Source organism: Cervus elaphus, chromosome 6 (assembly GCF_910594005.1).
Source record: "Cervus elaphus chromosome 6, mCerEla1.1, whole genome shotgun sequence".
Lineage (NCBI taxonomy): Eukaryota > Metazoa > Chordata > Mammalia > Artiodactyla > Cervidae > Cervus > Cervus elaphus.
The window spans coordinates 1,366,254-1,378,553 of record NC_057820.1 but is presented as its reverse complement, the minus strand read 5'-3'; the positions used below and the strand labels follow the sequence as shown (position 1 = coordinate 1,378,553).

Below are 12,300 nucleotides of genomic sequence, written 5' to 3'. Positions count from 1 at the left end.
GGCACTTATTCCTGGTAACCTTTTTTTAAAAAAAATTCATTTACTTTCTAATAATTGCTTTACAGAATTTTGTTTTCTGTCAGACCTCAACATGAATCAGCTATAGGTTTACAGATATCCCCTCTGTTTTTAATCTCCCTCCCCACCCCACCCCTCTTGGTTGATTCTGAGCCCCTGTTTGAGTTTCCTGAGACACGCAGCAAATTCCTGTTGGCCATCTGTGTTACACATGGTAGTGTGAGTTTCCATGTTACTCTCGCCATACGTCTCACCCTCTCCTCCCCTCCCCCCATGTCCATGAGTCTGTTCTCTATGTCTGTTTCTCCATTGCTGCCCTGCAAATAAATTCTTCAGTACCATTTTTCTAGATTCTGTATATATGCATTAGTATATGATATTTATCTTTCTCTTTCTGACTTACTTCACTCTGTATAATGGGCTCTAGGTTCATCCACCTCATTAGAACTGACTCAAATGTGTTCCTTTTTATGGCTGAGTACTATTGCATTGGGTATATCTACTACAGCTTCTTTATCCATTCATCTGTCAGTGGATATCTAGGTTGCTTCCATGTTCTAGTTATTGTATATAGTGCTGCAGTGAACAATGGAATACATGTGTCTTTTTCAATTTTACTTTCCTAGGGTATATGCCTAGGAGTGGGATTGCTGGGTCATATGGTGGTTTTATTTCTAGTTTTTTAAGGAATCTCCATGTTGTCTTCCATAGTGGCTGTATCAATTTCCATTCCCACCAAAAACACAAGAGTGTTCCTTTTCTCCGCACCCTCTCCAGAATATATTGTTTGTAGACTTTTTGATGATGGCCATTCTGACTGGTGTGAGGTGATATCTCATTGTGGTTTTGATTTGCATTACTTTAATAATGAGTGATGTTGAGCTCTTTTCATGTGTTTGTTAGCCATCTGTATGTCTTCTTTGGAGAAATGTGTTTTTAGGTCTTTTCCTACTTTTTTGATTGGGTTGTTTGTTTTTCTGGTATTGAGTTGTATGAGCCTCTTGTATATTTTGGAAATTAATCCTTTGTCAGTTGTTTCATTTGCTATTTTCTCCCATTCTGAGGGTTGTCTTTTCTTTCACCTTGCTTATAGTTTCATTTGCTGTGCAAAAGCTTTTAAGTTTAATCAGGTCCTGCTTGTTTGCTTTAGTTTTTTTTTTCCATTACTCTAGGAGGTGGGTCATAGAGGATCTTGCTTTGATTTATGTCATCGAGTGTTCTGCATATGTTTTCCTCTAAGAGTTTTATAGTTTCTGGTCTTATATTTAGATCTTTAATCCATTTTGAGTTGATCTTTGTGTATGGTGTTAGGAAGTGTTCTAATTTCATTCTTTTACAGTTTTACAGTAGCTGTCCAGTTTTCCCAGCACCATTTATTGAAGAGGCTGTCTTTGCCCCATTGTATATTCTTGCCTCCTTTGTCAAAGATAAGGTACCCGTAGGTGTGTGGGTTTATTTCTGGGCTGTCTGTCTTGTTCCATTGGTCTGTATTTCTGTTTTTGTCCCAGTACCACACTATCGTGATGCCTGCAACTTTGTAAGATAACCTGAAGTCAGGAAGGTTGCTTCCTCCAGCTCCAGTCTTCTTTCTCAAGACTGCTTTGGCTGTTGGAGGTCTTTTGTGTTTCCATGTGAATTGTGAAGTGTTTTGTTCTAGGTCTGTGAAAAATGCCATTGGTAATTTGATAGGGATCACATTGACTCTGTAGATTGTGTTTAGTAGTATAGTCATTTTCACAATATTGATTCTTCCTACCCAGGAACATGGAATATCTCTCCCTCTGTTTATGTCGTCTTTGATTTCTTTCATCAGTGTCTTATAATTTTCTGTGTACAGTTCTTTTGTCTTTTTTTTTTTTTACGCCCTCATAGAAGAACTTTATTGGAAAGCAGGGAAAACTACCCAGATATGAATGAAGACAAAAATAAAAAAAAGCTCAGACATAACGCGCATGAGCTTGGTTTAAGTGGAAGTGGAGCCCTTTGGGGGTTGGTAGTTAGTGACCTCTGTTTTCACCTTGTGGCGCTGCTGCTGCTACAGCTGTCGCTTCAGTCATCCGACTCTGTGCGACCCCACAGACGGCAGCCCACCAGGCTCCTCCGTCCCTGGGATTCTCCAGGCAAGAACACTGGAGTGGGTTGCCATTTCCTTCTCCGACGCATGCATGCATGCTAGGTCGCTTCAGTCATGTCTGACTCTATGCGACCCTATGGACAGCAGCCCGCCAGGCTCCTCTGTCCACAGGATTCTCTAGGCAAGAATACTGGAGTGGGTTGCCACTTCCTTCTCCACTTTTGTCTTCTTAGGTAAGTTTATTCCTAGATGTTTTATTCTTTCTGTTGTAATGGTGAATGGGATTGATTCCTTAATTTCTTTTTCTGATTTTTCATCGTTAGTATATAGAAATGCAAATGATACCTGTGTATTGATTGTGTATCCTGTGATTTTGCTAGATTCACTGATTAGCTCTAGGGCATTTCTGATAGTGTCTTTAGGGTTTTCTACGTACAGTATCATGTCATCTGCAAACAGAGCTTTACTTCTTTTCTGATCTGGATTCCTTTTATTTCTTTTTCTTCTCTGCTGTAGCTAGGACTTGCAGAACTATGTTGAATAATAGTGGTGAAAATCGGATACCCTAGTCTTCCTCCCGATCTTAGGGGGAATGCTTTCAGTTTTTCACCATTGAGAATACTGTTTGCTGTAGGCTTATGATATATGGTCTTTACTGTGTTGAGGTAGGTTCCTTCTGTGCCCATTTTTTGAAGAGTTTTAATCATAAATGGGTGCTGAATTTTGTTAAGGGCTTTTTGTACATCTATTGAGATTATTGTATGGTTTTTATCTTTCAGTTTGTTAATATGGTGTATCACACTGATTGATTTGCACATATTGAAGAATCCTTGCATCCCTGGAATAAACCCAACTTGAATATGGTGTATGAGCTTTTTAATTGCTAAAATTTTGTTGAGGATTTTTGCATGTATGTTCATCAGTGATATTGGCCTGTAGTTTTCTTTTTTGTGTGTGTTGTCTTTGTCTGATTTTGGTATCAGGGTGATGGTGGTCTTGTAGAATGAGTTTGGAAGTATTCCTTCCGCTGCAATTTTTTGGAAGAGTTTTAGAAGGATAGGCATTAGCTCTTCTCTACATGTTGATAGAATTCTCCTGTGAAGCCATCTGCTCCTGGGCTTTTGATTTTTGGGGAGATTTTTGATCACAGCTTCAATTTCAGTGCTTGTCATTGGGTGGTTCATAATTTCTATTTCTTCTTGGTTCAGTCTTGGAAGATTGAACTTTACTATGAATCTGTCCATTTTATTGCCATATAGTTGTTCATAATAGTCTCTTATAATCCTTTGTATTTTTCCATTGTCTATTGTAGCCTTTCCTTTTTCATTTCTAATTTTGTTGACTTGATTCTTCTCTTTTTTCCTGGATGAGTCTGGCTAAAGGTTTGTCAGTTTTGTTTATCTTCTCAAAGAACCAGCTTTTAGTTTTATTAATATTTACTGCTGTTTCTTTCATTTCTTTTTCATTTATTTCTGCTCTGATCTTCATGATTTCTTTCTTTCTGCTAACTTGGGGGTTTTTTGGTTCTTTTTCCAATTGTTTTAGGTGTTAATTTAGGTTGTCTATTCAAGATTTTTCTTGTTTCTTGAGGGAGGATTGTATTGCTATAAACTTCCTTCTTAGAACTGGTTTTGCTGCATCCCAAAGGTTTTGATTTGTCATGTTTTCATTGTCATTTCTTTCTAGAAATTTTTTGATTTCCCTTTTGATTCCTTCAGTAACCTGTTGGTTATTTACAAATGTATTGTTTCATCTGCATGTGTTTGTGTTTTTTACAGTTTTTTTCTTGTAATTGATATCTAGTCTCATGGCGTTGTGGCTGGAAAAGATGCTTGATACAATTTCAGTTGTCTTAAATTTACTGAGGTTTGATTTGTGACCCAAGATGTGGTCTATCCTGGAGAATGTTCCATGTGCACTTGAGAAGAAGGTGTATTCTCCTGCATTTGGATGGAATGTCCTGAAGATTTCAGTGAGATCCATCTCATCTAATATATCATTTAGGATTTGTGTTTCCTTATTAATTTTCTGTTTTGATGATCTGTGCATTGGTGTGAGTGGGGTGTTAAAGTCTCCTACCATTATTGGGTTACTGTCAGTTTCTCCCTTTATGTCTGTTAGTGTTTGTCTTATGTATTGAGGTGCTCCTATGTTGGGTGCATAGATATTTACAATTGTTATGTCTTCCTCTTGGATTGATCCCTTGATCATTATGTAGTATCTTTCCTTATCTCTTGTAATATTTTTTATTTTCAGGTTTGTTTTGTCTGATATGAGGATTGCTTCTCCAGCTTTCTTTTGCTTTCCGTTTGCATGGAATGTATTTTTCCCTCTCACTTTCAGTCTGTATGTGTCTAGGTCTGAAGTGGGTGTCTTGTAGACAGCATATATATATTTGTATGCATTCAGCCAGTCTGTGTCTTTTGGTTGGAGCATTTAATCTGTTTACATTTAAAGTAGTTATTGATTTATATGTTCCTATTGCCATTTTCTTAATTGTTTGGGGTTTGATTTTGTAGATTTTTTCTTATATTTTCTTATATTTCTTGACTCTATAAGTCCCATTAACATTTGTTGTAAATCTGGTTTGGTAGTACTGAATTCTCTTAACTTTTGCTTGTCTGAAAAGCTTTTGATTTCTCCATCAATTTTGAATGAGATCCTTGCCGGGTACAGCAATCTTGGTTGTAGATTTTTCCCTTTCAGTACTTTAAATATATCCTGCCATTCCCTTCTGGCCTGCAGAGTTTCTGCTGAAAGATCAGCTGTTAATCATATGGGGTTTCCATTGTATGTTGCTTGTTGCTTTTTCCTTGCTGCTTTTAATATTGTTTCTTTGTGTGTTTAATCTTAGTTTGATTAGTATGTGTCTTGGCATGTTTCTCCTTGGGTTTAGCCTGTATGGGACTCTTTGTGCCTCTTGGACTTGATTGACTATTTCCTTTTCCATGTTGGGGAAATTTTCAACTATAATCTTTTCTCATACCGTTTCTTTTTCTCTTCTTCTGGGATCTCTATATTTCTAATGTTGGTGCATTTGATACTGTCCCAGAGGTCTCTGAGACTGTCCTCAGTTCTTTTCATTCTTTTTACTTTATTCTGCTCTTCAGAAGTTATTTCCATCGTTTTGTATTCCAGCTCCCTGATCCGTTCTTCTGCTTCATGTATTCTGCTGTTGATTCCTTCTAGAGTATTTTTAATTTCAGTAATTGTGGTGTTTGTATGTTTATTCTTTAATTCTTCTAGGTCTTTGTTAATTGATTTTTGCATTTTCTCCATTCTGTTTTCAAGGTTTTTGATCATCTTTACTATCATTCTGAATTCTTTTTCAGGTAGTTTGCCGATTTCCTCTTCATTTATTTGGACTTAGGTGTTTCTAGCTTTGTTTCTCTGCCCTTTCATTATTTTGTTTTTTAAACTTACTGTGTATGAGGTCTCCTTTTCCGAGGCTTCAAGGTTGAATTCTTTGTTCCTTTTGGTTTCTGCCCTGCCAAGGTTGGTGCAGTGGTTTGTGTAAGCTTCAGATAGGGTGAGATTTGTGCTGAGATTTTTAAATTTTTCCTGTGATGGCCAAGGTCGAGTGAGGTGGTAATCCTGTCTGCTGGTGATTAGGTTTGTATTTTTGTTTTCTTTGTTGTTTGGATGAGGCATCCTTCAGGGTGCTACTGGTGGTTGGGTAATGTTGGGTCTTGTATTCAAGTAGTTTCCTTTGTAGGAGTTCTCACTATTTGATATTCCCTAGGGTTAGTTCTCTGGTAGTCTAGGGTCTTGGAGTCAGTACTTCCACTCCAAAGGCTCAGGGCTTGATCTCTGGGCAGGAATGAAGATTCCACAAGTGGTTTGTTATGGTATGAAGTGAGATTAAAACAAGTACCCAAAAACTAGAAACCAAAGATGAACCCCAGACAAAGATGGCAGTTACAAAATCAGGCCAATAATAATATAAAATAACGGAATACACACATACACACTGATAAGCAAAATCAAAACAGTCCAACAAAGATAAAGTACAATAGATTGACCTGGCGAACAAAGGAAACCTAAAGTTAATCTACTAGTTAAGAACTAACTAAAACACAGACTGGAAAACAAAACTAAAGCAAGGTGCCAAGTAGGGAATAAAGCAATGAAAACAAAACTCACAAATATGTTGAGAGGAAAGGAAAGAAAAAAAAGAATAGATATGCAAAGTTAAATAGAGGTAGATAAGATTTATATACATTAATGATTAACTGCAAGGGGAAAAGAACAGTAGGAAGAGCTAACAAAGGAATAAATGTAGAAAAAGTAATAGGTTTTAAAAAATCGAAAAAAAGGAAAGAAAAAACTACAGAACTGCAAAAGCCCAATGTAGAGGCAGAGGTTTATAGCAACAATAAAAAGTTCATTAAAAAAAAAAAACTAAAAAGCTTATCAGACTTCACAGTGCCAATAACAGCTACATTGGGGGCGGGGCGAGGGGAGGAAGGAAAAAAACTTGAAACTACAGAGCAAGTCAAAACATCATAAAAACTGTTTTTCTGGTCATGGCTGTCAGGGTCCTTTCCCTCGCTGGGAGTCACAGCCCACCTCCCCTCACTAGGGTGCCCTCTAGCACTGCTCGTCACGACCTGCTGAGGGAGCAGCTCAGATTCCAATCTGGTCCTGCTTCTGTGTGTGCTTGCCTCTGTGTCCTCAGCTCTCAGAACCAGCGTGTTTTCTTTTGTGGGAGCTCTTAGTACTCTTTTGTATATTCCATAGACAGTCTGCCTAGTGGATCATGTGGATTTAATCTGCAGCTTGAAATAGCTGGTGGGAAGGTTTTGGATCTTCTTCCTTAGCTACACTGCCCCTGGATTTCAATTGTGGTTTTATTTCCACCTCTACAGGTGGGTCATCCACTGGGGTTTGCTCCTGAGGCTGCCCTGGAGGACTTGGGTCTGCCCCAGCAAGGGCCAAGTGTGGAGGTGGTGCGGCTGCTTGGGTTGCAGGGGTTCTAGCAGCACCAGGTACCCGGGAGTTGGCAGCTAGGGCAACAGGAAATACAGTGCTCTAGGAGGGTATGGCAGCCAGTATTGGCCGATACACTCCGGTATTCTTGCCTGGAGAACTCCCCTGACAGGCTTGGTAGGCCACAGTCCACAGGATGACAAAGAGTTGGATACGACAAGTGATCCCACATGCATAGACGCAAGACCTTTTTTTGCCTTTGGCAGCTCTGCCCCAGTGAGGGTTGATTGTGAAGGTGGTGCAGGGGACCCTGGCAGCACCAAGTGTGCAGGGACACGGACTGCGTCAGCCACAGGAGTTGTGGCCATATCAGAGTCTTTTTTTCAATCCTCTGGTAGCTGGCAATCAGAAGTCCTCTTTGGTGCTCGCTTTGGCAGCACATATACTAAAATTGGAACGATACAGAGAAGATTAGCATGGCCCCTGCGCAAGGATGACACGCAAATTCGTGAAGCGTTCCATATTTTTTGAAAAAAAAAAAGAGAAAAAGAAGTCCTCTTTGGGTAGTCTTTCTCCGTAGCTCTGCCTTTTCAGGCACTTAGAGGGCTCCCTTACCGAGGGTAAAGGCAGAGGAACCAGAGATCAAATTGCCAACATCTGCTGGATCATTGAAAAAGCAACAGAATTCCAGAAAAACATCTGCTTTATTGTTTATGTCAAAGCCTTTGACTGTGTAGATCACAGTAAACTGTTGAAAATTCTTTTAAGAGATGGGAATACCAGACCACCTTACCTTCCTCCTGAGAAATCTGTATGCAGGTCAAGAAGCAACAGTTAGAACTGGATATGGAACAACAGACTGGTTCCAAATTGGGAAAGGAGTATGTCAAGGCTGTATATATTGTCACCCTGCTTAACTTATATGCAGAATACATCATGCAAAATGCCGGGTTGGATGAAGCACAAGCCGGAATCAAGATTGCCGGGAGAAATATCAATAACCTCAGATATGCAGATGACACCACCCTTATGGCAGAAAGTAAAGAACTAAAGGGCCACTTAATGAGGGTGAAAGAGGAGAGTGAAAAAGTTAGCTTAAAGCTCAATGTTCAGAAAACTTAAGATCATGGCATCTGGTTCCACCACTTCATGGCAAATAGATGGGGAAACAATGGAAAGAGTGACTTAATTTTCTTGGGCTCCAAAGTTACTGCTGATGATGACTTCAGCCATCTGAAGTCTAAAAGATGCTTGCTCCTTGAAAGAAAAGCTATGATCAACCTAGACAGCATATTAAAAAGCAGAGACATTACTTTGCCAACAAAGGTCCATCTAGTCAAAGCTATGATTTTTCCAGTAATCATGTATGGATGTGAGAGTAGGACTGTAAAGAAAGCTGAGCACCGAAGAATTGATGCTTTTGAACTGTGGTGTTGGAGAAGACTCTTGAGAGCCCCCTGGACTGCAAGGAGATCCAAGCAGTCCATCCTAAAGGAAATCAGTCCCGAGTATTCATTGGAAGGACTGATGCTGAAGCTCCAATACTTTGGCCACTTGATGGAAAGAACTGACTCCTTAGAAAAGACCCTGATGGTGGAGAAGATTGAAGGCAGTAGGAGAAGGGGACGACAGAGGATGAGATGGGTGGATTGCATCAGCGACTCAATGGGCGTGAGTTTGATCAAGCTCTGGGAGTTGGTGATGGACAGTAAAGCCTGGTGTGCTGCAGTCCATGGGAATGCAAGGAGTTGGACATGACTGAGCGACTGAACTGAACTGAGGGATGCGACGTTTCTGCAGGACAGATCTCAGCAGTGCTTTGACATCAGTGTGACTGAATATATCATGACTGACTTTCAAATGAAATTTCAAAATTCTGTGAGAATGATTGCTCAGATGATGTATAACACTTTTAATTTCTTAAGTATGCAAATCCTTAAATGTTGGATTGTATTGGTTGGGATATAAGCGTGGTATTTGGACAAATAGGAATTATTTTAGGAGTTGAGGTAAAATAATTTGAAGTAACCTATTTATCAGTTATTACATCAAATGCTTCTTGGTGGCCTGCTTTATATGTGGCCTGTGTTACATACTAAGTAAGCTTTATGGAGGCAAGAGAAGATTGAGACACTACTTTCAAGAAATATTACTGTTTCAAGAATGTGTTACCTGCTTGTTATTGTGGAATGCCTATCTAACAACTGTACATTTTAAGTGGTCCTATAGAGGTTTTTTTTAGGTATAACTGTCAGAAAATGGGTATGTTTAGGTGACAGATGGGCCTTGACAGTTAATTTGTCGAACAAGTATGTTTTGCCTGTTACTATATTTGTATGTCATTTAGCATTTTGTATTTATTAAGTATATCTTAATATGCTTGAAAAATCTGTCGCAATAAATTTCCTGTAAGACTTTGCTATTCACTCCTCACAAGTGACCTTTTTTTGTTCCTTTTTTTCCCCTCTGCCCTACCTTGGAATCAAGAATTTACTTGAAATTTTTCTTCTCTTCAGTAATGCAGAAAAATGTCACCTGCTTTTCCAATTCGTGGAACAGCAAAGTCTGTTTAGATTAGTGCCAGATACATTAGAGGTATGACCAGCCACTTGATGATGTGGACTGCCCCTTCTAGACCTTCACCCACTGAGCCCAGAGGGCCAGCGTAGTTGAGCAGTGCGAGTGAAAGGGTGTCAGGTTATGTGTCTGTCTTAATAACTTAAGTCAATAAAAAGCAATTTTTATGTTGCTAGATTTGTATGTTTGAAGACTATAACAGCGGTTTGTTTCAAACCTCAGGAAGTAGGAAATATGTGAGTAGGTTGCTTGCTTCAAATTTGGTTAACTAGGAAATACCGATACATTCCTACCATATGGTATTAGCATAATACCCAATGGAGCCTCTGAATGTTTTGTTTTCTTCTTGACTATCCTAGCTGTATTATGAGGACAATTGATACCTATTTGTTATAGTGGTGAATATAGTAATTTTTATGAATGTCTCTACATAAAAAAATTTTTACATGACTTATTTTGAAGTCTCAAAATTAATATATGGGTATTATGTTTATCTTATGCTTAGGATTTTATGAAAATGGAAAATTATGAGGCATTTGTAGGCTTTGACCTTTGTAAGATACCACTCTCCAGTGTTGCACAGAAGATTATGTCTGCTATGCATTCAGGTGATTTAGTGGAATCTGAGAATTGGAGAGAGAGTGAAAAGAGTGAGTAATTTTTATGAACTTTCATTTTTTTTGTTACCTTGAGTTATTCTTACGACTAAGTTTTGAAAATCATTGACCTTAAAAATAAAACTCTACTAGCAAAAATGAGTTTGTTCGGGAATAGCAGTTTTGGACAAATATGCTATACAGAGGCCAAAGGCAGGTCTAACAGAGGAGAGGCACCTTATTTTATGGAGAGCAAAGTGGGTGTTGGGAGGGGTTGTCCTGAACCAAAGTCCACTGGAGCAAAGGGAGAGTTCAGAGTGGGGATGGTTCCTGTCTGAGTTCCTGGGGTGTGGATTCCTTGTAGCAGATGCCAGGCACATGTTTTCCTGTGGGGACCTGTGATTGATTCTTCCTGCGACTGATTTTTAGTGGTACTGCGCGAGAGCTCCCCCTTCTGGCCTCCCGACTCCATTTTAGTGAAAAGTGAAAGTTGCTCAGTTGTGTTGGACTCTTTGCAACCCCATGGACTACACAGTCCATGGAATTCTCAGGCCAGAATACTGGAGTGGGTAGCCTTCCCCTTCTCCAGGGGATCTTCCCAACCCAGGGATTGAACCCAGGTCTCCCGTATTGCAGGCAGATTCTTTACCAACTCAGCTATGAGGGGAGCCCCCATTTTAGTTCCTCCTTATGAATTTTCAGAATATGAAATGTAGCAGTGTTGTGTAGAACTTCATGTTGTGCAGGGAAGTTTCTGCTACAAATGAAGGGAGCCTGGCTCCACCTTGCTTTACGCTCATTCCATGATGAGCTTCTGCTCACTGAATTCTACATTTTCTTAGCCCTTACTGCTTTGAAAATGTAACACACTCTCCCTTGTTTCAGGCATTTCTGCCAGACATCCCCTTAAAATCTGGACCAGATGTTCAAGTCACCTCGAAAGAGAGGGGCTCTTTCATAGTGCCCATCTAAGTGTTGCTTTGCCCGTAGCTCTTGGGTCATTGAACCTGTATGTGCTTGTAGTTCGTGGTAGAGAAGTGAAGTGTTCTTGACAGTATGTATATTATACCACTGAATAGATAGGACTGGGTGTTCATTGGAAGGACTGATGTTGAAGCTGAAACTCCAGTACTTTGGCCACCTGATGCAAAGAGCTGACTCATTTGAAAAGACCCTGAGGGTGGGAGGAGAAAGGGACGACAGAGGATGAGATGGTTGGATGGCATCACTGACTCGATGGACATGGGTTTGGGTAAACTCCGGGAGTTGGTGATGGACAGGGAGGCCTGGCATGCTGCGGTTCATGGGGTCGCAAAGAGTTGGACACGACGAGCGACTGAACTGAACTGATAGATGTATATACACTCCTAACTCGGCAAAGATCAGTGGATCTGTGTATACGTGTTTATGACATGATACAAAAGGGAAAGCAGTGGCACATCCTCACAAGTGTGACTGAAATGATTGAAATACCAGGGCTTTTGGTTTCGTTTTTAATAACAAAGCAGTTTCTATTTAAAATTGTAAGTATGGGCCAATAATTTGTTTTTTCCTCCTACGGAGTAGGTAATAAGTGAGATATAGTTAATTTCATGGAGATGAAATAATTGAGAAATATTGACAAACAGTGCGAAAGCTGTTATAAGTGTAGTTTGTTGATTAAGATGTGGTAACGCTTAACATCTCCACCTGTTGATAGCCATGCGTCTGTTGCCCCTCTTACAGAAGTCACTAGTGAACTGGTAAGAATTTGGGGGTGTGGACTACGTTCTTAGCAACTGATAGTATTTTAGGGGGAATGTTGGTGCTCGGGAAGTAACAAAAGTTAACATCAAACATCAGAGAGACAGCTTTCTCCTTTACTCTGTATACATGCTTTCCAAAATGAAAGAGCAGTGTGCATGTGACAGAACTTGAAATACACCTTCCTTCAAAAACTGGTAAGAATAATAAAATGCCTCTGGAAGGTATAATGTGAGTCTCTGTTGAGAAAAATTTATCACAGTCAGCCCATCTCATGAACTGTCTTGTCATGCTCTTAAAATACCTTGCTAAATCCTAGTTTTCATAAATTTACTGAGACGATAAGGTATTACTTTTCTGTCA

General features: G+C 39.6%; 1 protein-coding gene and 1 non-coding gene across 2 annotated transcripts in view; both read left to right on the top strand.

Annotated features, from left to right (window-relative positions):
• Nucleotides 1-7,442: 7,442 nt before the first annotated feature.
• On the top strand, nucleotides 7,443-7,549 carry LOC122696693. The gene has a single exon (XR_006341823.1). It is a non-coding gene; the product is annotated as a U6 spliceosomal RNA (small nuclear RNA).
• A 1,133-nt stretch (nucleotides 7,550-8,682) lies between these two features.
• POLN (DNA polymerase nu) overlaps nucleotides 8,683-12,300 on the top strand; it is a 137,344-nt gene continuing 133,726 nt past the window's right edge. The window contains exon 1 of the mRNA XM_043905980.1: nucleotides 8,683-10,248. Coding sequence (XP_043761915.1) covers nucleotides 10,110-10,248 — 139 coding nt within the window. The 5' untranslated portion in view covers nucleotides 8,683-10,109. The remainder of the gene's footprint in view (nucleotides 10,249-12,300) is intronic.